Consider the following 27,654-nt stretch of genomic DNA (forward strand, 5'->3'; position numbering starts at 1 on the left):
ATATATTCTATTTCCCATTACCAGGGATATATTTGTGTGTTCCCTTAAGTCTTACTTGTTAATTAGCCTCTCTGGGTCTATGAACTGTAAGTTGATTATGATTTTCTTAATAGCTAATAGCCACTGATAGGTTAGTATATACCATATTTGTCTTCCTGGGTCTGGGTTACCTCATTCAGGATTTTTATTTATTTATTTTTATTTTACATAGTGAAACTAGTTCCCTCTCCCTCCCTCCCTCTTTCCTTCTCTTCACCCCTCACATGCATCCTGACCACCCCCCCAATCCACATGTAGGGTGATGCCATCCAGGAGGGGTCATCTAAATCTGTCAAGTCATTTGAATTAGGGACTAGGACTTCTCTCCTGTCTCTAGGTTAAGGTAGGATCCCTCCATGGGGGTTGTGCCCTCAAGGTCCTTTTGTGCACCAGGAATACATCCTGGTTCCACTGTCTGAGTTCCTTTAGACTCCTCAGGCCTTCTAACTGAGACCCATGTCCAAGGGGTCTGAGTCAGTCCAATGCTGGTTTCCCAGCTATCAGTCTGAGGGCCTGTTCAGGTCAGCTGTCTCTCTATGTGTTTCTGCAACCTGGTCTTGTCCTCTCTGCATCTGGATTCTAGTTCGACTCAGTGTTTAGTTGTGGGTGTTTGCTTCCAAAAGGTACTAGATGAGGACTCCATGATGGTGGATAAGTTAGTTTTTTATCTCATTATCATGGAAGGGCATTTATGGTAGCCTTTCCACTGTTGCTAAAATTGTTAGTTGGAGTCATTCTTGTAGGTCTGTAGACATATTTTAGGTTCACTTTTCTCTTCAAACCTATAATGGCTCCCTCTATGTTCTCTCTCTTTCTCTCTCTCCCTCCCTCTTTCTCTCTCTCTCTTTTCTGTCTTCAATTCCTCCCCTGACTCAATCTTCCTAGTCCCAAGTTCTTTCCTCTCCTCCCCTTCTCTTTCTCCTAGTTCCCTCTCCCCTCACTACCCTCCCCCTCACTTCCCATATGCTATGGAGAACTTGTCCCTTCCCCCTTCTGTGAGGGACCTTATAGGAATCTCTTAGAATCAGGATTTTTTTTACTTCCATTAATTTTCCTAAAAATTTCATGATGTCATTTTTTTAACAGTTGAGTAATACTCTATTGTATAAATGTAACATATTTATCCACTCACTTTTGAGGGACAAATAAGTTGTTCCCAATTTTTGGCTATTATGAATAAAGCAACTATGGACATTGCTGTGCAAGTGTCCTTGGAAGTAGGATGGTATGTCCTTTAGGTATATGTCCAAGAGTAGTGTAACTGGGTCTTGAGGTTGATAGATTTCAAGTTTCCATAGTGTCTGTACATGTTTGTACTTCCACCACCAATAGAGGAGTTTTCTCTCTACTCCACACCCTCACCAGTATGAACTATCACTTTTATTATTGATCTTGGCTATTCTGACAGATGTAAGATGGAATCTCAGATGTTTTGATTTGCATTTCCCTGATGGTTTAAAATGTTGAACATTTCCTTAAGTGTTTCTTAAGCATTTGGGATTCCTCTGTTGGTGATTCTAATTAGGTCTGTACCCATTTTTATATTGGATTATTTGGTTTGTTGATATTTGGTTTCTTTTTTTTTAATTTATTTTATATAACGAAGTCCATTTAAATGAAAGCAAACATTTATAGACAATATTTGGGAATTTGGGTGTCGTTCTTTCCAAACTACTTCCTGCTGGTAAGGGGCGCTGTCTTGGGGGATTCTAAGAAGTTGTAGAGATCCTGGCTGTAGTCTGTAAGGCTGCTTTGTCCAGCTGTTTTGAATGTAGGATCACCTGGTACTCTGTTTCAGGTGGTCTGGCTTGATCAAACCATATTAGTCTGGAATCCACAGCTTTTCATTTTCTGTGGAAACAAAAATAGAAAACCTTTTCCCCAGTAATTTGTCCTTGAACTCTAGCCAATGGCCGGTGGAAGAGGATAAAGGCTGAGCTGAAACTTGGGAGGTTTCTGCAGGATAGTGGGATCTCACTGGAAACTGGCACTCTCCAGCTGAGGCCTCTTTCTTTAGCAGAGGCCCTGCTTTGGGGATCAGGGATCTTGCTGGCCGGAACTCCTGATGTTTGGTTTCTTGAGTTTTTTATATAATTTGTAAATTAGCCCTCTGTTGAATAAAATTTGGGGAAAATATTCTCCCATATAGTAGGCAGTGCTAATGGTGTTCTGTTCAGAAAGTTGTCTCCTATGCCAATGCATTCAAAGTTAGTCCCCAATATCTCTTCTATTAGGTCCATTATATCTGGTGTTATTTTAAGGTCTTTGATTCACTTGGACTTGAGTTTTCTAGAGTGTAACTATTGAATGTAACTATTTTATCCCATAATCTTGCATGTGCATTCACAGGATTTCTGTGTCTAAAAGGAATAGAGATAGCCTCTTCCTTTCACAACTCTGTTACCTGTCATAAATTTTGCTGTTCACTGCTGAAATTATCCTGAGGCAGCTCTCAGATCAACCAAAGAATCATAGGATGGTGGAGAGCCAACAGAAGTCCCCTAATGAGTCATACAGATGGCAAATTTCCAAGACCATGGATTTCAATGTGAATTTTGTTGTCCATACAAGTAAAACCAGACACATTGTTCTAGATTTAACATTACTGGTTCTCACATTGTTCTAGATGTAACATTAGTGGTTCCCACATTGTTTAGTGGTTCCCATATTGTTCTAGACTTATCATTAGTGGTTTCCAAATTGTTCTAGATTTAATGTTAGTGGTTCCTACATTGTTCCAGAGTTAATATTGAAAGTTCCCATGTTGTTCTATATTTAACATTAGTGATTCTGTGATGAGATCAGATGTCTTTGTAAAGTTAATCACTTATCAAGATTTTAAAAACCTGCAGGCTCTTCTTGCAAATTATTATGCAAAGATGGTTAAATAATTTTAAAGAGCAAATCTGTGATTATTTTCTTATGATTTACAAATCCCTGGGATTTCAAGTATTTATTATTTCTTCATTTTGCTTAGTCTCAGTTCAATGTCAGTGTTCTATGCATGAGGAGAGGTGAGATTTCCAGCAGGTGTCAGATGGGGTCTTCTCAGAATGGGGGTGGTTCTTTCAGGTCCTGGAAATTGTAGTAATTACAGCCAACATTCTCATGATGCAGCTTTTTGAGGCATGAAAAGTCTTACTGGGGCCTTTTTCTGTAATTCCCAGCAGATCTCTCCAACTTCAGAAACAAGCAGCTCTCAGCCCCTAACCCATAATTTACTACCTGGTGCTGGGAAAAATAACCCAGAAACTCAAATGACTTGGAAAGAGAGGGGAAAAAAACCCAAGAACAATGTTAAATGTCTTATCTATTTCACTCTAACTATTGTCCAAACCATTACTGTTGGTTCTCAGGAAATTTCATTATTTATTAATCTAATCTCAATAAGTAAAAATCTTTCAAATGGTTATCACCACATTTGGAAATACAAATCAGAGACCCAGGGAAAATTTTGCAATTTCTATTCTCACAGTGGGCAGTATAAAAAAAAAAATTGGTACTGTTTTACATGGATTCTTTTTTCCCTTTTAAACAGACATTCTTTAAAGAGTTAGGTTTATTGCAAAGCTGAAAGGAAGACTGGTGTTTTAGACACACATGCATAGACTCTTCTACTGCAGTAACTGATTAATATATTTTGTTGTGTTACTATTATTCATATTGCACAGCTTGCATAAGAGTTCTCTCCTGTGTTGTAGGTGCATGGCATGGACTTTGATAAGTTTTTAGCGATACTGGTACTTTCACGATATAGTTCAGGACAATTTCACAGTCATACAAATCCTCTGCACATTGCTCAAGCCCCTGCCATTGACATTTTCATCGTCTTCAGAGTTTTGCTTTTCTATGGTCATAAACGCATGTCATACAATTGTAATCAAGGAGTATGTAGGTCTTTTAGAGTGGCTAATTTCCTTTAAAGATATACAATTAAGGGTCTTCCATGTCCTTGTATATTCTAAAAAGTATAGTATTTTCAGTGCTTACCATTTTGTTGTTGTTTCCAGACAAAGTTTCTCTGTGTGTAACCCTGGCTGTCCTGAAGCTCATTTTGTAGACCAGGTTGGTCTTGAACTCACATAAATCAACCTGTCTGTACCTCCTGAGTGTGCCACCGTGACTAGCCCCAGTGCATATCCTTTGTTCAGATTTGGGACCACCATTTCTTGTGAATCCATTTAAATGCATTTTGAGTCTCTTCTTCAAACCCACCCCTTGTCCCTTTGAGCACCATGTTTCTAGTGGACCATCCTGCACTGAAATTGTAGTTGCCTTCATCCTTCTTATAAAGGGCAGACAGTTTCATATTGTTCCACAGTGCTGGTTCCCATCCATTTTGTCATGTTATTATCCCCTGGCTTTTGAAAACTTGAACTCAGATAAGCATTAAACAGAAAGTCCTCCAAGGCTTAGGGAGAAGCACACCTCAGTTGTGAGCATTTATGGAGGGATCCAAAATCTCACACTATGAAAATGACTTACACAAATCTCATAGCAAATGACACTATATATATTTGCTTTCATATTTTTTCCCTTTCAGGTTCTGGATTTTAAAATGTTACTTCAATCTATTTCTACTGGTGGATTCAAGGTTTCTGTTTATTATGGAGTCAATACCTTTAGGATATATTTTTTGCTAGCAGTCTGTGTGTGTTACTGAGTTTGTTGGCCTACACTTGTTTGGAACAGTGCTTTATGAACCATTGCCTTTCTGAGGGACTGCATGATGCTTTCATTCTCCATTTGAATTTTATAAACTTAAGACTTTTTTCTCTAGTTCAATCTTAGAATATTTGTTTGATTTTCTTACATTTTAAAAAAACAACTCTTAGACTTGTTGTCTTCTAATTTTTCCTATAATATAATTTTTTTCCTTTTGCTTTTTTTATTTTGTAATTTTTGCTGTCTTTGATTTACTTTGCTTTCTTTATTCTATTTCCATTTATTAGAAAATTTCCTGCCATTTGGTGTAGATTCTTTTTGTTAAATAGTCTCTCCTGTGTCGTCTTTGGCTTCAGCTCACAGTTGTATTTTTTGTTTGTTTGTTTGTTTGTTTTGTTTTTTGTTTTTTTGCAATACATTATTGTTTATCTAAATTGTTTTTCATGTTCCTCTTGAATTTTTTTCTGTGGACACTTCATTTATTTCATTGCTTCATTTTACTTAATTATTTATTTGGCATTTTTTTTATTTCACATATTTGCATGTCTTCCAAAATTCTTCCTGTTATGATGTCTTGTATCATAAAATTTCAGTCAAAACCAGTACTTGGAATGGTTTCAGCATTCTTAAATTTATTAGTGATTGTTTATTTCCCAGCATATGATATATCCTGGAAAATGTTTTATGTGCACTGCAGTGACTTTGTAACAAACTTTTCTTATGTGTATATGTGTGAAGGAACATAATATATGTATATATATACATATTATTAATTTGTTAGCCTGTTGACTCAAGAACAATATTTAATTATCCAACTATTATTTCATTTCTTCTTATTTATTCTTTCATATTCATTACAAGGTTTATGATTTAGAGACCTTGATATTAAATAAATGTATTTTTAAATTACTATTCTTATCTTGAAGTGATCCATTTATTAACAATCTCATTTTTTCCTCTGTTGGCTGCCATATGCATGGTTATCAGTTTCCACCTCTTACTTTTCAGCTTAAACATGCCTTCCAGGCTAAAGAAACTCTTATTCCTTAGAGCTGGTGTTTTGATCTATTTGGTCATCTGTGTCTTTTGATTGGAGAACTTCCCCATGAACACATAAAAGGATGACAGGCATAATGGTTAATTTTGACTATCAATTTCAACTGGCTTTATGGAAGTATAATTTTCTACAGTACATGAAGCTTATTTGAAACAGAATTTGGTGAGTTTTGAATATATATTTTGCCGTTATCATTATCATTCTAATGGTAACTTTCCTCCATTTATTTATGAAAATCCATTTACTTTGTGTCATGCCATTGTTAGCAATGACTTCTGGCATGGAATGTATTGTCCTCCATGACTTATAGACTATTGGCATTGCCTTTGTGATTTGATGGCTCCGTGAGGGGAGGTGAAGAGAACATGTTATATTTTCTTTTTTAACTATACAGAAAAAATAAATTCAAGTCACCATTTCCCTCCAGGAGTCAGTCAAAGACCTCTGAGATCAACTGCACTGCAGACACAAGGCATGCTTCAGACCTAAATTCAAGTCGGTTTATTGTTCCCAGCCATTAAAGGGCCCACAGAGAAGTAATGACAATAAGATTAATTAATAATGAAGAACAGAAAAAAGATGTGAATTCATTTATTTATGTCTGATGGCATTAGCCCCTTGTCTTTCTCTACAGCCTGACCTTGTGTTCTTAGTATATTTACTGCATAGTGAAATTTTTGTGCATGTATACCTGGCTAGTGATTTTAAAGTATGGCTGTGAATTACCTGCAACTTTACCTGAAAGAATTCTTACTAAAACTAGATTGTTTTTATCTGAAGACTGGATTCTTAACATTGGAGTGAATCAGGATTTGGATCTGGGAATTTTCTCACTCCTTTGATTTTGTAAGTGGACTTATCTTCCCTCTGTGCTATTTCCTGGTAGACTTGGTCCTTTCTAGTGATGAAGACATGGCAGAGCTGGCATTAAAAGTACTCTATTCATCCACCATAGATATAAAGAGGTGAATCAAACCACTGTATTAATATCCACACAGAATTCAGTGTTGAATAGAGTCCATTTGGTGAAGGATGTAAATGCTGAGAGGGAAAGATCTTTTATCTCCTTGATAATAAACTGAAATTCCCGAAAAACACAGAACTCTCAGAGTCATTGACATTAAGTAAATATAATTCAAAGTTATATTCCATGAAATGTAACAGAGAGAGAGATAGAGAGGGGGAGAGAGACAGACAGAGAGGGAGAGAAAGAGAGAAACACTTTCAGCTAATCTTTTACTACCATTGAAAATGGTTTGAATCACTTAATGTGTACTGAAAGATTACCTTATTATATTTAAATTTATGCTATGCCCCAAATTTTAGATTCACATCTTTGAATACATTTATTTGTCTTTCTGTTTGGGCTGCATGACTTATAGGCAGCTGAACTCATAATACTAAAAGCCAAACACATCAGTTTCTCCCCAAAATTTATGCAGATTAGTGTATGGATATCTCAGTATGCAATCTTTGTCTTATAGTCAGCAGGCCAGTAGACTAGAGTTCACCTGAATCACCTGTTTCCTCTCACTGACAACTCCATCCTTCAACAGAACTTGGCACTTTGCTGTTAAATACAACATCAAACTTCCCACTTCTCTTCATTTGATATAAATCTGCTCCTATATACACTTTTCCAGTTGCCTTGGGAATTTGCAGTTTGATTCCCTACAATCTGTTATCTGTACACCATTTAGTATCTTTGAAAATGTGGGCTAGATTCCTTTAGTTCCTGCTCAGAACCTTGCATTTGCTTCTGATTGCATGAGGCCTGAATCCCTTTTTATAGTCAAAAAAATATTCCTGATAACTCTTATCACAACCCTACTTCATCTTTATATCATTTGTTGTTACCTTTTGTGTTTCCCCTCTTTTGGCTGAGTGTCTCTCCTCCTCAGTGTAGATTACATCTCTTTGAGAAGACCAACACTACTACCATCTTCAAAGTAGCACCTCCTAACTAAAATGATAATAAATTCATCAAGTCAAGTCTAGTGAGATATGTCTGTAACCACAGACCTCAACAGGCAGTGAAGAACACTAATCATAAGTTAGAAACCACCCTGGACCACAACAACATCAATATCCTTAAATAATAGTCTTCCTATTATACATTGTAATTAATAGTTGTAATTTAGTTAATTTTCATTTTAGTTGATGCCTACACCCAACCAGACTAGAAGGTCTATTAATAGACAAGTCATTACTCTGGTCTGCTGCTAAACATGGTAGATCACAAATGTTCAAAGACCTTCCAGCTGGAACAAGAGGCACCATTGGAATTCATAAAACATGGCTGGGTGGTTGGCAATGCCATACCCAAGTGGGCCATGGAGAGGCAAATCCTGAAAGAACTATGTGTCCTGGGGACCTCATGCTGTTACTGAGCACAGTTGTAATTGTTGCCTTTGTGGTCATCACAGTCTCATAATCTATGGTTTGTATGGAATCCCCTTACTGGATAATGTTACATGTACTTACAATAATAGTGAATGACTTTTTCCAAACATTGTTGCTGGAGCAGATTAATGATTCAACCACCACCCTTAGAATTCAAAAAATAGATTTCTAGGAAGCTAGGTTAATGCTTTTGTTAATGATTTTAAGGTCTAAAATCTTGGGGAATAATTTAAACTTTATAAAGACACATTTTTAATAGTTGAACGTGGGGTTTGTTGAGGTCAATGAACAGGAACAAGGGCAGCCTGTCTATTTCTGGCTGACATTCCTTTCTTGCTAGGATGGGTTAGTGATCAAGGGTGATGATTAATTCCTTGTATGCATTTCTGCCCTCAGCTTCTGACATAAAAATTTGTTGATGAGTTGTTATGCATCCTGAGGATTTAAAATAAAACTGACTAATGGTAAAAGTTTAGGTGTGTGGTTTGTTTTTTATGACTTCTTATAAGATTATAGTTTGAGATAAATAATAAAGTGATTTGATCCTTTCTTTGTAGCAATAAAATGCAGGCAGGATGCCATCTAAAGAACTGGCTGAGAAAAATACCTTGTTTGCTTACACTCTGTTAATCTATAACAAGGTGCTTCAGTATGAAAGCATTTGGGTTCTTAGGACAACTCAGTTTTCCTCTGTAATACATAAAATGTCTAATCATGTAAGGGACATGGAAAACATGCTGCTTTTTATTTGTATTCATTGTAATCATTCACTTCAAAAAGTAAATGTAACCACATTGTAATTTTTATACTGCTGGAACAATTTTGCTGAGTGTATATGCTACCAGGTGGGGGGGGCAGTTAGGAGGAAAACATCAAGGGAGACAGAAGGGATACATCTGGATAGAGGCAAGAAGAGAAATAAGGAAGAGAAAAAATGATAGAGAGACCCTAAAGGCCTGTGTTTTCTCTTTTTTTTACCAGCCCCAGAAAGTTAAGCTTTGCCCCACCCCCTCACTGCCCAAGAGAATCCTGTTCTTAGAAAGATAAGCTTTGTTGAGTGATTAGCTCCCTAACTCTGTGGAAACCCCTTAACCCCAGGGCTGCTGAAGGCAGGTAGTTACTGCAGCAATACTTGGTGCCTGAACAGGGACCTGGGAATGGTGTCTTTGGAGATTTCCCTTGATAAGGAAATCTGGTGTAGCTAGTTTCTCGTTCAAGAGGGTTCCAAACTCCTCAAACGCAGCATGCTGGATGAAGACAGGTGTTTAATCCAGTTGTCTTCCTTGCCTTTTCCTCAAGAGGGGACAAGGAGAACCTAAGGGAAGCTGAGTCTTTACTGTTATTTAACATGAAGAGCCCTCCCTCATGTGCTCCAGAGACCTCTGCTTCCCTCTTTGTGAGGGACACCCTTGTTACCTCATTCAGGAGTTAAGAAGGAGACAGTGAAGAATTCTTATCCTGACTGGCCTCCCCTGCAATGCTTGACTGTAAATGACTCCACAGGTGCTGAGAAACATAAAAGGGGGATTTGCTGTCACTGCCACCCCCAAGTCTGGCCCTCTGGCTGGATGATTCATTGGGGGAAAGAAAGGAAAGTTAATTTACAAAATGCATGTGGATATGGGACTATAACTTGCAGAGGCTGCTCAATTGAAGTTAACAAAGAAGCCTTGCTGACAGGGTCTGCCCTGCTATAATGGCCCTGACACTAAACAGGAAATTCCAAAAGGTGATCCCCCACCCTTAGTTTAATCCCAGCACTTGTGATAATTCTGTTTACTCATCCCTCCCAGTTGTTTTCACCTCTTCCTGTTTTAAACACTAGTCTGTCCCCACCTACTGGGTGAGTGTCACTATAAGATTCCTGCTTTGTTTATGTTTACTATACAAGTCAGCATGCCAGGAAGCTTCATCTAGCCTTACAGGCCCCTATCACATGGAAAGGGAAGGCTTTCCTCTGTGATTTGTTACATCTCTATCTGACAAATCTTTCAGTCCCAGACTGAAACTTTTGTTACCAAACACTTATCCTCTTTGCTTCCTCATAATTCCTCTTAGCTTTCTCCTGTAACTTCCTTACCTCTCCCTTAAAGCTGTCATCTTTCCAAGGAGGGTACTTGAATCATTAATCTGCTCCAGTGGCAATGCTTGGAAAAAGTCAATCACTGATATTTTAAGTACTAGTGACACTGCCCAGTAAGGGGACAGAAACCCCTGAGAGTTTCCATACAACCCATAGATTATGAGGGATATGATGACCATGAAGGCAACAATCAGAACTATGCTCAGCAACAGCGTGATGTTCTGGGGACATGTAGTCCTCCAGCTTTGCCTCTCCATGGCTCAATCAGGTATGGCTCTGTTAACCACCCAGCTGTGTTCCCTAAATTCCAATTATGCCTTGACACTGGCTGAGTAGCAGTCATACCTTTCCCTGGCTTTCCCGAGAACCTGGATTTGATCCTAGTACCAAAAATATTAACTGAATAAAGGAACGAATATGAGCTATGATACAAGTATAAATTAGAAACAAAATGAAATTGATTCTATTAAAAAAATAAGATTTCTCTGGAATAGAAAATTAAATTGTTTAACTCCGTGTGTGTGGGTGTTTGTGTGTGTGTGTGTGTGTGTGTGGGTGTTTGTGTGTGTGTGTGTGTGCATGTGTCTCTATGCAAAGACTCCTGTTCTGGACAATAATCCTTAAAGGGAAAATAATCCTTAAAGGGAAAGTGAAGTCACATAGTAGAAAAGATTAAACAACAAACTTCACTTATTTTGGGTGGGATTATTATTATAAGGAATGTGCATGTGAAAGAAACCCTTTTGGCAATGGAAGGAGGAGGTAACACTTTACACTTTTGTGGTTATGTGGTAGTCACATTTACCACCTTAGTGACGAGAGGGATGTCATGTGTCAACAGTCAAGGAACAGTCAAAGCTAATTCAAACTTACAAATCTTTGAGACTAATATACTCATCCCTTGAACAGACAGGAGGGCTATGTATAAACTGGGGAGAGAGCAAAGCAACTTAGAACATCCTAAAACATATACATCTGCTCACAGGAAGTAGATACCCTGAAAGACAATACCAAAACACAGCTTACAAAGCATCAAAGATATGTATCATTAGCAAAGAAAGTCACAATAAAATAGGTGTTTTGTTTTTTAAAAGCTAATCTATTTATAGCAGAAAATCATATGCTACAGTTTATAAAGAGAAGAAAATATTTATAAAATCATTGGAAAATACTTTAAACTATTACATTGTAGATGGATTGTTGTGGCTTCAAGCCACTTAATGTAGTTATCAGGAGCCACACTTGTCATTTAGCATCAGGAAAATGTAGTTTTGGGGTCTCCTGCCAACACCGAAGCCATTGCCACCCATGCAGGGAGCTGGGTGTTGATGGCAGATACAGGAGTCCATGTGCTGCCTGAGCTCTATTGGAGCTTGCCCAGGTGTCCATAAAGGAACAGAGAACCTCCTTCTACCTTCTGTGTGTGGTACAGATGGATGCTACCTGTAGAACTTTTATAGTATCCTGAGCTTTCAGGGCACACATTTCAAGTCAATGAAATTTTAGGTTTAGCCCTTGTATTTCAGGTACTCAGGCTGCAGGAGTGGAAAACATGAGACTGGTGACATAAAGTTACAGCAAAGGAATGGATCTCTGCCCTAGAGTCTCTGACATCAGGGACATGAATACATACATGATTGTCTCATGCCTCACCATGTGGTAAGCCATATGATTACCCTCATGTAACAGATGTGTAAGAAGGCAAAGACATGGAAACAGTAAAATCTTGACATATGACCTCATCTATTGAACAGGGAACTGGTGGCTTCTCTCTAGATACAGACACACAGAAATTCACATTCCTTAGCTGCATTCTAGAGCTTTCTCCTTGGAAACAGTAGATGTGCATCTGAAAGGAGAGCAAATTGATCAAAGATGAAGAATTCACTTAGAATTTAGAGTATTTATGAGAGGCATGAATTGAATACAGAGAGCAGGAGATACATAGTAATGGGGACTAAGGGCACTTAAAATGGAACAAACACTACAGATGGGTTGAACTGTCATTAAAGATGTAGTGACTGACTGAAGTTTATGACGATATGAAGAGGAAGAATCCATCTTTCCTGGCCAAAGCATGTGACTATTTCATTCTGAAACTCAGACTATACTGAAGAGTAAAGTCACAGGTATAAGAAGGTATATGTGATGTTAGTAGGATGGGCCCATTCTCCCAGTGTCCTACTCCAATGTACTTTCCCCATCTGTCACTATTTGACTTATCATTTATTGAAAGAATTTTTCTTGAGCCATTGTTACTTCACAAAATCAAGAGAAGAGATAACTCAATGCTTATTAGTAAATGGATGGGTGGACAGAGCCACAGAACCACATCATGGTTGTTAAACTGGCACAAACAGGTGTTGTCTTGACCAACAGCAATTATAGCCATGCATCCTCCTGAATCATCTCTCTGATGAAATCAAAACAGTGTCCCAGATCACTTTCTCTGGGTTCCTTATGGTATTCTTATTTTGACTGATGATTTCATTCTCTTGAAGGAATCAATGAGCCCACATATGTTAAGTAGCATAGTGCTACTTCATACAGGCCACTCCTCAGCTCTCTGATGGGCAGCATTTTACTATGATTTACTAAGGGGTGTCTGATATAGTTGCTTCCTCTATCCTTCCTGTGCTGATACAAAAAGATGCACTAGTAGTAGGAACACACGCCGGTGATGATGATTTCACAGAAGAGGAATGCTCCCTCTGTTGTATCAGCTAAATTCTTGACACATACCAGATGGTAAAAGTTCATTCTTAACATATGCCCCCAGGCTCCATTTGGTTAATTCCTTTGCAAATAGATAGAAATTAATGCCTTTGGAATTTGTCTTCTATTGTTATTGGCTATAAAGAATCACAAATGATCAGTTTGAAGAAGTCTATAAGGAAAATAATTAGTTTGGTATCTTCAAATGACTCTATATTATATCTAGACAACAAAGATTAATGATTCCCTCACTCAAAGCTGGGGAACTGTTGGCAGAGTTTGGCTGTTTAGGGAGGGAGAATCATACTTCCTTAAGAGTGTGGCCAATGGTAAGATGCCTGTGCCCTGTTGGATGAACTTCTACACATAGATATGGCCAGCACTGATTGTACTCAGTAGGTTAAATCTATCTTATCTGTCTATCTGTTCTGTCTGTCTGTCTGTCTGTCTGTCTGTCTGTCTATCTATCTATCTATCTATCTATCTATCTATCTATCTATCCATTCATCCAACCTATCTACCCATCTAATCTATCTGTCTGCCTATCTATCTACCTACCTATCTATCTATATATCTATCTACTCATCTATCTATCATCTATAACTTTATTGACTCTGAGGGTTATGCTTGATGCTTCCCCTAAGAAGAATGACCATGGAAGCACACTCTGCCAGCAAAATTAGACTAATTGGTCATAAATTTAAAACATTTTCACTAGTCATTTTCACTAGTGTTTAAATGTTACTAGATTGATAAAAATAAAAAATAATGTATAATGGGGAGAAAAAGACAGAAACATAAAAATAAAACCATATTTATTTCAACAAAAATATACATACAGTGCACAATGAATATGATTTACACAAAATAAAACAAATGTGATATTTCTTCAAATGCTAATATAAAATGATCTATCTATTTGTGGTTCATTTCATGGGAATATACAGTATTGGTTTAATCTAGGATATCTATTTAACATAAAAAGATAGCAAGTGCCAACCTTTCAAATGAATACCACAAGAATCTGAAAATGCATGAAATTAAAAGATAAAATGTTCACACAAGAAATTCTGTGTACAAAGGGTGGCATATGCAGACAAATGGCAATTCTGCCTTTTGAAAAGTATGAAGTCTTAACACAGATTATGATCTTGATGGTGACATAAGTAATTTCAAGGAATATACATATATTATAGGCATATTGGCCACATTTAAGCCTCTAGAGTCTGCATTACAAAAGCTACTGACACATTGTGGCCCTTCTTTTTTGAAGACATTCTTCCAGTACAGAATGGTCCATACCTCCCTCTTTAAACACAGCTGTTATTGAGAGAGAGTGTTTACTGGCATGTCTATAGCAAATGGCTTAAGGACAAAAGCATTTTTCTAAGTTGCATTTACACTAGTGTCCATGCTCTTTGAATCTAAAGTCTGGACTTCTTTTTCTTCAAATATGCACACCTGAGTAAAATTCCAAGTTCAGGAAAAACAACTGGATTCACCATTTGAGAGATCAATAATACATTATATGTATCCCTTTTCTAGGAAGGCATTATCTGGGCCTTTTATAGCAAAAGTGTAAGTGATGTATTTTATAGCCTTAGAAATAAAACTAAAGAGAAATTAACATGCTTCATTGCTCAGAAAGACAGAACGCAAATTCCTGTTCCTTAACTCCATATTAACTGGTACACTGTATTTTATCTAAAACGTTGATTTTTTTTTTTAATCTTTCTACTTTTAAAGACAGTGTTTGCTATAGTTTGCATCTTTGTGGAAAAGTGGAAAAAAAAAAACTCCTTCTAATTTCAAGCTGTCAGAGAAAGGAAAGATTAACTACACAAAGCCATGTTTATTTATAAAGCTAATATCATAAAAATGGGGGCATAGCTTACACAGATTGCAAATGGGCTAGATGAATATGAGTATATGTTAATCCTGTCAATAAATCATGCAAGTTGTTAGCAAACTGAGTATTATTTTCTATTGAGAATAGTGTACACTGTATACAGCTCCTAGATAGTGGAGCTGTTTTATGCCCACTCTACCTGCCTCCCGCCACCCTCATGATCAGAGAGTCTCTTAAACAATGTTCCAAAACCTGTGTGAAAAGACAAACCCTGTCTTGAAACCCCCAATGTTAATTTAGTTCTTAAAAGATAACAAAATGTGTTTCTCATATTGAACTAAAGTAATATGCCACTTGGGAATCAAATATGTATATCTGGGTTGTCTTAACATATTGCCAGAGTTTAATTTAAAACAGTTTGGGCCTCAACTGTGTTCAACTTGGTAAACACTGGATATGGTGATGTGGTTCTGTTTTACTCTCTGCAGTGCCATAAGCATATGTTTAGAAAGTGAGATGGAGTATATTTTAGTGATATTATGATTAAAAACATTTTCCTGGCTTTAGTCCTGGCATTGTTTATAATAAGGCTATTTTGCTAAAGATTACTTGCAGCACATTATTGATAGTTTTTAAACTCATTCCTCTAATAATTATTGATTGTTAATATTATAATTGTGATTATTAATAAAATATGAGTTTCCACTGTCCATTCTGTATAGACATTCAGGTTCCCTTAAAGAGAACAATATCCAACATAAAATTATAATGATCTGATTAAAGACTACTTTTATTTAAAACTCATTCTAATAATCAATTATAATCTCCCTCCAAAAATTGTTATTTTCTGGAGGAAAAAAAATGTTATGGTGGCACTGAGCCATACACTAGTTGGTAAATGCTTAACATCTGGTGTTTCAGGATGTAAATATCCTACTTTATAGAATTTGCCAGTTTCTATGGTGTAAATATTTCCACAGTGGCTGATTGCAAGATACCAACATTTTGCTCTTAAATATAGATTCACGAGACTCACAATTTCATATTTTCAATACAGCATTTGCACAATGCAGGACCACCAGAGCCAAGTACATTTAGACATGGGTTAAACTCCAAAATCTGCCTTTTTAAAAAAAGGCAGGAATTTGTACGCTTTGATGGTCATATTTACTTTTAATAAATTCATTTCACATTTTATGGTTAGCCATGGCACTGTGCAGCATCTAGCTTGTACAATTCCTGAAAACTCAATGACCAATTCTCTTTAGTCAGCCAGGACCAGTTTGGGCATACCTGGGAGAATGTCTCATTTGCACAGTATCTTTACAGAGGGAGGGATTTGATTTGATTAGAAAATAATCATGTTTGTTTTCCCTTTTACTGTCCAGAGTCCTACTTTATGAAGAATACCTAACATGTGAAAGGGTGGGTGTATCATTCAGTCAGTGCCAGCTTTCAAGGAATCACCATTTGTGGGAACCATCATTATAATGAGCGGCTAGTGGCCATATGCAGTATAGTCCTGCCTGGGGCATGGCCTGGTTTTATATAATTCATCAGCTACATCATATATTTACCAGGCCCCTGCTGGATTACCAGAATGAGTGGAATGGGAGTATCTAGAACATGCTTTAAGCAGTGTGTGGGCAGGCAATATTTAGGAAGAAAGCAGAGGTGGGAATTCAGTGAACTGGTCTACACAATTAATGTCCCTGCTTCAATCAGATTTTTAAGTATGTATTTAGCTGTCTGGAGGACATGAACCCACTCTAGACCTTTGGATAATAATCATGATTTGTACTTTTGTGCTTTTAGTATGTTTATCCTTGTGCTCTGTAATAGTTTAGAATTAATACCTGCACTTGATGAGAGTAGGAGAAAATCTTATTTGTGAGAAAGAAGACGGCAGTGTTTAGAAATGTCATTTTCTTGATAAATTGTTTGACTCAATGTGCTCTTCCTAGATATGACTGTGATACAGCTATTCGGTGAAAATATGGGTAGAACAGCATGGCAGCAAGTAATAGAACTGCATGAGTGCACCTGCATTTGTACAAGGGAGACTTTTAAACAATTCACTTATGGTTTGATTCTGAAAGTCTTAATAATGATGAATAATGAAATGGTTGTCTGAGTGCATTTGGAGAAGAGCAATCATGCTTCAGGAATAAGAATTTTCTTGGTAAGATCCTCTATTGAAAGTGTGTATCAATACAGGTAAGATCCTGTATTGAAAGCTATAAGTTTTCCATAGGAAATGATGGTGCTGCCAATGAATAAAAGTTCATTTGGCATGTACAATAAGATAGGTCTACCTTTGATATTTCTGTATTATCATTTGTTGACAAAGAAACAAATTGTAGTGAGATATTCACTTTGTCCACATCTGTGGCACTGACCATGCCCATTGGGGGTGGAAACAGGGGTGGAATTGACCTGGGGGAACTAGGTCTGAGGAGGAGCCCAGGAGCGCTCTCTTGCATGCAGTACTGGGACAGGAGAGCATCCAGAGTCATCCTTGGGACCAGGGACCTGCTAGTATTCATCTGTCTATGTTGCAAGTTATTTCTTCCTGAATAAACATATATTCAGCCTATTTGTTTCTCCTGATCCTTACTGAACCACGATTAAAAAAAAAATGTCCTATGTAATGTCACACAAAACTGGAAAACCTTAATATAGGCTTTCCACTTAATAAATATTTAGTATACTTGAGTTATGATTGTTAATTTATAAAAATATATAAACAAGAATTACTGTTTATAAAATATTTATGAACTAAAAAATCATATAAAATGCCCTGGGATGCATTATCACCCCTTAAGATACTAAGAAAAACTCAGAGCTAGACACAAAACCTCTGTCATCACAACTCTTTTTTATCTTAAACTCAATACAGTAATGAGAATAATGACAAATCCTACCACCTAGTTAAAAAAAAATCAAACAATTAAAAGATAGTATTAAATCACTGAAATGAGACTAGCTCTCAAACAATAAGATAATTATTTCCATATTTAGATGCAGTTTTTCCATTTTAAAGGCTACAAACAGTCTGGAAGCTGCTTTGGCAATAGCTACAGGCTGTTAGCTAAAATAAGAAATGGATAATTCCACATAGAAGTCCCAGTGGGTTATCGTCTTTTTCAGACTTTTGAAAACTCAACATGGGACTAGAGACCTATCTAAGAAAACCTTTACAGCAAGCATCTTAGGCCAAGAGCTATCATGTTACCTGTGAAGACAGAGTCCAACCCTTGAATGATGTGACAACAGAGGTGGCTGTGAGAAAGCTCTAGTATCCTCAGAGGAGACACATGCTTTGGACAGCATCTTCCACTGGGGAGAATTGGAGGAATACAGATTTTGTTCATATCACTTTGCTCTGAGCATCAACTCCAGTGATAAATCCTAATTTCTACTTGACTCCCCTCTGTGAATTTTCATACACAGCTAGTGTAGCTATCTGGAGAAGACAGACATCACAGGTTAGGAAGTTCAAGAGCTAGATGATGAGGGTGACTGTAACTGCTTTCTGCAGTCATCTAAGTGAACTGCTTTGATTTACGCACTTCCTTGAATGATGGTCTTACCCACTGTGCTCCGTCTTTAAGGAAACTGCTATTTTGGAATGATAGTTATTTTATATATGGTAGTATTTTACTATAAGGACAAATATGAAATTCTGATTAACTGGAAATTACCATGTGAATTTATAACTGTTTATGACTCATGTATGTTACAGGGTTTCCTATTCCAAATATATTGGCTTGTGATAGACTGCAAGCACACACTAAGACGAGTGACAAGGAATGTCTTATATGTACACCTCACTTCTATGAATTTTTCCAAATGAAATTCCAACTGCTGGGAGTTTTCATTTTTGGGCATCAGGAGACACTATTCTTACATTTCTTTGCAATTTTAGTTCCCTTAAAGTTCCATGCTGCTGTGTCCTTAGGTGGGTTTCTCAACCCACATCAGAGTACTTCAAAGATCCGTGGTTTTGCATGATAGCTCATGACTGTAATCACACTTTCATCTACAGCAAAGAAGGTGGAATCACATGGCACCTGGATGACATGGTTTGCAAATATGTTTGCACACATCTTTGGGTTCACATTACTTAATTGCACTTACTATACATGTGTTTTATAAAATCCAATCAGCCAGGTTGTGATGTTATCGGCAGTCAAGACTCTGAAGTAGCATCCTGTGAACTCACCTCCTCTCTACAGCTTAGATGGAGTGTGGCATTTGCTGAGTCACTTCTGGCACCATGGGAGCCACTTTGTTTCCTTGAGACATGTTTCATTTAATTTAAAATCCCTATAAATGGAATTGTGCTTTCTGAACTAACACCAATCTGTTAGAGTTAACACAAAGTAGAAGAGATAGACCGGACATAGCGATGCTGGGCCGTTATGTATTGGTTTTGATATGAGAGACACCCAGGAGTACCTCACACCACAAACTCATAACAACAAATTCAAAAGAGACAGACGTGGAGATCTTCCAACCGCAATGTATCTGTATTCCTGTTTGTTTCCATGTTGATAGAGTTAGGTGTCAGCTTTTCCATAAGTGCCTTCTGGAGGTCGGTAGCACTTGGGGAAAGCCATCAACTGTAGCATGTTGAAAGCATACCTTCTGCATTTGATATTCTTCAGTACATTCTCTATACGGCATCCTTCTCTGGTGAAAGGGGAAAAAGTACAACTTCATGAAACACAGAATAAATAAATATGCTTTATTTGTTCAATGTAGAGTTGCAGCAACAGTCCAAGTAAAAATAACAAAGATTCAACTCTACATATTTTTCCCCCACATGTGATGATACATCTTACAAAAATTAAATCCTAGGCCAGGCCCAATACCATTATTGCCTTCGGAAAGATATGATTAAGTTTCTTAACAGATATCTAACTTTTGATAAACTCTTTAAATATAATTTGCTTCACAATACATCTATAGTTTAATTTCATAAATATATCTGCCTTTGTATAACTTTTCCACAAATTAGCTATCAGTCCCTTAAAACACATTAAAATGTACACGTAGCCCTAAGGATGCAGTTCTAGGAATAAGGCATTTAATTTATTAAGTCTGGCCCCATAGATTTTTTTAAAAGGAAGTTCCATCCCTATTTGACTTCATTGTTTTAGCTATGCAGTGAAGAGAGCAGATGGCTTTCTTAGCACCCTGCTCGAAATATCAGCTTCACAAAGGAGGAGTGTTCCTCCACCACAGTACAAAAGTCACAGGTGCTAAAAATGACGCATCAAGACACAAATGAGATCTTGTTAAAAAGAATAAAAAAGTAGTCTGAAAGCCAAATCAACCCAAACAATAGTTACAAACAGGTTAATTTAATTACAAAACATAAATAGCCAGTTCTTTCCATAAAGTTACTTGACACAAGAAGGTTAAAAGCCGCAATGAATAAGAAACAAGGAAAATCAGAGTTGGAAAGCAGACACACTTCTATCAGCTGATGGAAACTATGTTATTAGCACAGTGGAAAGAAACTCTGCACACTCCTGCTTCCCAGATTCTCTCAGGGTTTTACTGTTGCACAATGTCAGTCCTAATTTCTTTAATGCATGACATGGGAAGGGGAGGTTCAGAACTTCAAGCTTTCAGGATTCTAGTCTTTGTCTGTTCCAAAGACAGTAATTTTTAAAACACATCTTTAGCTACTTAACAATGGGAAAACACTTCTCAGTGAACAAGAGAGCAAAATAATTCACTTAATGCATAGTACTTTTTGCCTTTTAGGTTTTAGGAAAAACAAACAAAACCACAATTCAAACATTTTCTTTTTGTTTGTTTGTTTTTAAATTCTGTGAATCTGAAAGTGTAGAAATATTACAACATTGTTCCCAGAATTAATGTCCATTGTTTTTTGTAGAAAATGAAGGAACACAGCATAAAATTTATTGGTATTTGGCTAAGAGTAATGCAAGACTTAAAATAAGCCACACAACTAGCAGGTGTGAACTGACGAGAAGCAAGGCGACAGGGTAGAAGTGTCGAGAAGTTGGCTTGTTATCAGTTAGACAGCCTGTCTCAGGGTCATCGGATTCATTCAAGGCTCCCTGGGTTTGTCTGCTGTTAAACAGGAAGGGATGAGAGGAGAGAAGAAAATAGAATAGCATTTGCAGAGCATCCAATGTAACCTTATACAATCACAAACATTATCTTATGCAATTACATCAGCATCAGAGGAGTTTATGCTAAGCAGCCCCATGTGCATCTGTATATTTTTTCTTTGTACTATATGAACAAACACTTTTAAAGAGAATATTCCTTATGATTTTTGGAAAAAAAAGGGACCATGGTGATACTTATAGAGGCCAGAACTACATGCAGAAGGAAGAATTGGGAGGACATAATGACACCAGTAAACAAGACTACAGGAATAAAATTAAATGATGGGACAGCTCAGATAAAGTGATCTGATAAATACGTCATTGGGAAATGGAATCATGATGGAGTAAAACATGATTTTGGAGACAAGATTGTGTTTGGCACATTAAGTACACCTTCTTCTGGTATTGTATCTGTGTAATGTACTTAAAGTTGTAAAGAGATTTCTTGACATGATTTGGCCTTTGAAAGGAATGAGGCACCTGACATGACATCTTTGTCAGCCATATTATTAGTTTAAAAAAATCCCTCTCAGAGCCCTTTGTTAGACCAGCCCATGAATCATTTTGTCTTCAGTTTATTTTATTTACAGGGTCAAAGCTATCTCTACACTCTGTTTTCTGAAAACAAAGTCATATAGCAATTACATTTTAGGAAACAAAAGATTTAACTTTCATATCACGTATATACTGTGTAACAGAAGATATTTTACTTAAAGGCAGCTCTAATTATGACAAATCTAAAAACATATAAACAAAATGTCAATTATAGTCCATGGGAAGGAAGCAGTTTCCCTTCTATTAGCTTCTCCTGGATGTATTTACAGTTACAAGTTGTATGGAAGTAGACTTCATACAGGTTCCTTAGCTGGGGCCCTTTCTGGGTACACACATTCCCGGGAAATTTGGTATACTGGGTTTTCCTCAGGTTCTACCACCACCAGTGGTCACAAACATCACAATGGTAATGTTCAATACATTGGGTCAGTGGTGCTATACCTCAGCCTAGTCTCTCTGTCCATTAAAACCCAAGCATTGTCAGAGACAAACTAAATTGTCTGAAAAACACGATTCATTGAATAAAAGGGAGGTAACTTTGGGCTGGCATTATTTATGTTCTCAAGTTCACAAGTAATTTGATTTTTTTGCTTCACTTTCCCCCACATGTCTTGTGAACTAGATTTTAGCTTTGTTTTAATTTAAAAGATATTTTTATATTGTGTGTTTGGATGTTTTCCCTGTATATATGTGTATCGTGTGCATACCTGGAGGCTGTAGTTGCCACATGAAGGTGTTGGATCTCAATTGGAGTTACGGACATTTGTAAGGTTCTAGGAATTAAACTCAGGTCCTTCAGCTGAGCACTCAATTCTCTTAACCTCAGACCCTAATCTTCAGCCCAAAATTTGCTTTTTAAAGATATATCTGGTTTTGTTTTTTTTTTTTGTTTGTTTGTATGAGTGCTTGTTTGCATATATTACTATGCAAGCCTGTATCCCACTGAGGCCAAAATGTACTTACAGATGGCTATAAGGCACCATGTGAATACCATGAACAGAAACCAGGTCTCCTGCAAGAGCAGTAAATGCTCTTGTTATACTTTTATTTTTACAATTTGAAATTATCATGTAATCATATCATCCTTCCCTTTCCTCTAGCCCATCCATCCCTTGCTCTTTCCCTCTTGGTCTCTCTCAAATTCATGGTGCCTATTACTTTGTTATTATACACACACACACACACACACACACACACACACACACACACACACACACACAAACAGACAAATTATATAGATAATGTCCTCAGTCTGTATAATGTTAGGTGAGTCTCATAGAACCCCCACCCAAGAGAAAGAACTACAGTCAGTTAAGGAATGCTGAGAGCAATAGAAATATCCTTCCCCAGGGAAGAACTCACCAAATGGATCCAATACCAAGTGGTCAGCCCTGAAATCACACACATACAACAAACACTCTTAACTCACTGTACTGCTCATATCTGGACCAATCCAGGGCTTTCTCAGATGTACTGATGAAAAGACAAAAAGAACCGAGTTCTGGCATCCTTGCTCAGAACAGTCTAGGGCTAGGACTGGAGCATCAAGGAAGTTAAGGATTCAGCTGCTGAAAATTTGTCTTTACTCCTATAAGAGACTGGAGTTATAAGTCCCATGCCTGCTCTGTGCTCCATCTGTAATGTTCTGGAGATAGCCTGTGTTCCTTTTGTGTAACATTGCTTGACTAGCCTCCCGTTGACTTAGTTCTATTGTGTGATAAATTTCACCAACTCTGTCCCATTTCTCTCCTGAAAGCAAACTTAATATGTTTGCATGGCACATGACATAGTGTGAACAAAACATCTGGAACTGTCAGAGGTTCCATAGACTATGGGATAGTAAAATTCTTAAGACCACGGCCGTTCCTTTAGATCAGTGATTCCCAACTTATGGGTCACTACCCCTCTAGGGGTTGAACAACACTTTAACAGGGGTTGCCAAAGACCATTGGAAAACAAAGATATTTACATTATGATTTTTAACAGAAAATTACAGTTATGAAGGAGAAACAAAAATAATTATGTGGTTGGGGTCACTACAACACGAGGAACTGTGTTAAAGGGTCATAGCACCAGGTGGGCTGAGAACCACTGACTTGGATGATCCTTTGCTTTTGCATGCCCTCTAGTTTTTGTAATGTGTTGCTACGCTACTTAGAGAAATTTTCCTAGAAACTTAAAGACATGGATAGGTGTGGCTAACTGTTTAAAGGCAGAGCATCACCTACAAATGCAACATGGGTTTGGTATTCACCAGTTTGCTAGGTACAGTTTGATCTGAGAGGGTTTGGATCCACAGAAAAGCTGGTACACTGGTAATTCAACACCACTGCAGATCTGGCCACTCTACTCCAAAACAGACTCCCGGGCATGAGATATTGGGGAAAGGCCAAAAAATAGAGATAAAAAAGGATGAGAAAGCTAGGTCAGTTCTCTATTGCTTTCCCTTCATAAGGCCTCAGAGGAGAGGAGACTGTTTTCTTTTCAGATGATGCAATTTTAAAATCACCTGAAATGGCTCTGTCTCACTTATCTGAGGCAAGTTTCCCTCCTCTTTTATCATACAGGATTATTAGGTCTTCTATTAAAGCCTTCCACTCTTTGGGGAAGCTGCAGGAGCTTGAGCCTCCTGATATTTTTTTGGGGGGGGGGGGACAACAACAAAACAAACAAAATCTACTTAATGTTTCTAGATGTTTTCCAGTACTGCAGAGAAAAAGAGGAGTGGTGTTGAAACAACCTGGCAGAGGCTGAGCAGACTGGGAGCCTCCTCAAGGGACAACAGAGCACCTGGCTCCTTGGCAAAGTGGCCCCAGGCAGGGTTTCCTGGGAGACCTGCCTCCTCACAGCAGGTCTACAAGGAGCAGCTCGGTCCCAAGCAGAACCGTCACTGCTGCCAGCTTGCCCTGTTTCTGTTAGAGCAGAAAAGCTAACTCTGAAATCTGGGGATTGTCCCTCCCATTATACTCAAGCATGTTTTTTTCTCCGTATATCCTTACCCCCTTTCTTGGGCCAGACCAGCCTTCTGACTATGACAGGGGAAAAGCAAAGACATAGCCTAATAGAAAAATACAAAATGAATGCTGGACCTGAGCTGGTAACCTTCCTTAAGAAGATTGAAAAGCTAACTTTTGATGGGAGATGTCATTCTGTATATGTTTCTCATACTGGTTACTGAATAAAGCACTGTTGGCCAATAGGAAAGGAAGATAGGTGGAACTAGGAGACAAGGAGGAAAGAGGAAGTAGATAGGAGGAGTCAGCATGGAGAGACCGGGGAGACCAGATGCCTGCCTCACTCCCCGGTAAGGAGACCACGTGGAAATACATAGAAATGGGTTAATAATTAACACAGAGCTAGCCGATAAGAAACAAGTAACCGGGCCAACAGAATTATATCAAATACAGAGTCTCCGTGCATTATTTGGGGCTGGCGCGGCGGCGGGACAAGACTGGAGGCGGGAGGAAAAACCCATACTTCTTACAAACTTTCTTTTCCACTCTAACTCTTTTTCTTCCTTTCTTCTTTCCCTTCTTCCCTTCCTCCTTCCCTGCCTCCCTCCCTCTCTTCCTCCTTTTCCATTCTTTTTATTTGCTTTTGAGACAGGGTTTTGTGTGTGTGTTTGCGTGTGTTCGAGTGTGCATGTGTGCGTGTGTGTGTGTGTGTGTGTGTGTGTGTGTGTGTGTGTGTGTGTGTGTGTGTGTAGCTTCAGCCATCAGCTGTCCTATAACTCACTGGCCAAGCTGGACTTAAACTCATAGAGATCCACTTTCTTCTGACTTCCAAGTACTGGAATTAAAGGGTACACCACCATAGTCTATCTTTTCTTCATTGCTTAAGAAAAAAAGTTAACCAAGCAAACAAACAACAAACAACCACACATGCACACACAAACCCTACCACTTCTGTTAATTACCTTAATTAGCTTCCTTGAGCTAAACGATGTTATGACTTTTACATTTTGTTTTAATTTTGATAGTTTTACATTATATGTAACACTAACATACTAACAAAGAGAGCTAGACAGCAAAAACTCAAAGCTGCTGTCACTAAAATGGTGGGTTCTGCTGGTCTTAATCTCATTGGACATTGGCTCCAATAAGGCCTTACAAGCCAATTTTATATAAAAAGGGGGAACTATCTATATAATTATAAAGTCTCTTATATTAAATATAACACTTTTAAGAGCATAAAAAAGTAAAAATTATTTTAATAAATGAAGATTTATTTATAAAGTTTGATATATATATGTATTTCTAAAATAAAAAAACTAAAATATATTAATAAGTTAAAAAATGTCCTAATAAGGTCTATAGGTATATAGAGGATAAGAGTTAAAAAGTAATGTATATGATATTAAAATTCATAATGTCTTAAGATTTACAGTTACAAACTAACTGGCTATAATATATGCCAAATGAAGGTTTATTTAAAAATAAATGGCTATCACAGTATCACATAACTTAAGTATATCAGAGATATGTAACTGGTCCTTTGTGTGTTTCTCATATGAAGCCCTACCCTGCTCTCTTTGGCTGTCCTGGGGAATAATCAACCATTCTTGTGTGTTTGTCATTGGTGGCTCAATACGGATATATGGATATATCCTTCTATTTGGATGATATGTATGGCCTATGGCTTTGGAGTCTACAGGAAATCTAAAGTATAGTTTCTCAGACGTTGTCAATTTATTTCTTACTTGAGTGCTTTCTGGTTTCTAATCATCCACAGGTTTCCACATTGACGGTCATTTCCAGTGTGCAGTGAGAATAAGGTCCCCTGGTTACAGAGTGCTCCCTGAGAACATACTTTACCATGAATCAAAAGAACACTATGTCTCTGAGGGGATGACCTAGATTGCTGGTTGACTTGTTCACGAGTATATAACTTCCAAGTTCTTCTCACTGGTTACATTCCGTTATAATGTCTCCACAGAAAAAGGCTCCATTGAACCTTTGGCTGTGAGCCACAGCTCTGGACAGTGTGATAATCTATAAGGCTTACAGAAAAAAGAGCAACTATAACATGGACATCCTACTTATGTTAACCTCCCTTATATGTTACTAATCGGGAGTTCCTCTATTCCAGAAAATGAGGGGCACTTCTGAATTACCCTTTTCAATTGTCCCTTCACTAGTCATATAAACTCCCCTCCTAAGCTGACCTAAAATTTATTATTTACAAGTTTTAGGAATTTCACCTGTTTTTACAACCTTCACTATTATGATTGAAATACTTATGTTAAAGGTCCGATTGAAGATATTAGGAAATGTTTGTTCAGACAACTTAGTAGTCTTTTAAACATCCAGGCACCAGGAACTCATCTGCCCTTAAGAAATAAAATATGAGGAGCTGTTGATAGTTGGGCTAATCCAAGACTTTTTCATAGGCCCTTATGAAAGGACAACGGGAACCTAATTCTGTGTCCTTGTTCGGGATTGAACTTGGCAAGGACAGTCTGAGGCTGGGCCTGGAGCCTCAAACGAGTTCAGGACTCAGTTCCTGGGAACTTGGATTTACCCCTTGAAGAGAATAGAGTTATCAGTCCCATGGCTGGTATGGGCTTGGGTTGTAATGCTCTGGAGATAGCCTATGTTGCCTTTGTGTCACATTGCTTGATTAGCTTCATGATGACTTTGTCTTATTGCATGAGAGATCCTGCTAAATATCATCCTTACTAATATATCCTCCTCCTAAGAGAGACATACATGGTACCCTGGAGAAGGGGAAAGGGACAAGATATCCCAAACAAATTGGGAACATGGGGAGAGGGAAGAGGAAGTTAGGAGAAAGAGAAGGGTAGAAGAAGAGTGGAAAGGAGGACATGAGGGATCAGGAAGATTGAGGCAGGGAAAGAATAGAGGAGAGAATGAAAAGAGATACTGTACTAGATGTTGCCATTATAGGTTTAAAGACAAATCTGGCACAAAGGAAATGTCCAGAAACCTACAAAGATGATCCCAAGTAACAATAAGCCATAGTGAAGAATCTACCTTCAATGCCCTTCCCTGATAATGTGATTCATGACTATCTTATATGTCACCCTAGAACCCTCATCCAGTAGCTGATGGAAGCAGAAGCAGACACCCACAGCTAAACACTGAGCCAAACTCCTGGAATCCCATAACAGGGAGGG

The 27,654-nt window shown here is 37.7% G+C and overlaps 1 protein-coding gene across 3 annotated transcripts in view; it reads right to left on the reverse strand.

Moving 5' to 3' along the window:
• Nucleotides 1-19,284: 19,284 nt before the first annotated feature.
• Nucleotides 19,285-27,654, reverse strand: part of Inpp4b (inositol polyphosphate-4-phosphatase type II B) — a 330,540-nt gene continuing 322,170 nt past the window's right edge. For 2 of the 3 annotated variants that reach the window (XM_051205837.1, XM_051205839.1), the window contains one exon: nt 20,286-20,922. In XM_051205837.1, coding sequence (XP_051061794.1) covers nt 20,748-20,922 — 175 coding nt within the window. In that variant the 3' untranslated portion in view covers nt 20,286-20,747. Of the gene's footprint in view, nt 19,507-20,285; nt 20,923-27,654 lie in introns of those variants that run through there. The other variant, XM_051205838.1, reaches the window with a different exon arrangement.

Source organism: Phodopus roborovskii, unplaced genomic scaffold, assembly GCF_943737965.1.
Source record: "Phodopus roborovskii unplaced genomic scaffold, PHOROB, whole genome shotgun sequence".
Lineage (NCBI taxonomy): Eukaryota > Metazoa > Chordata > Mammalia > Rodentia > Cricetidae > Phodopus > Phodopus roborovskii.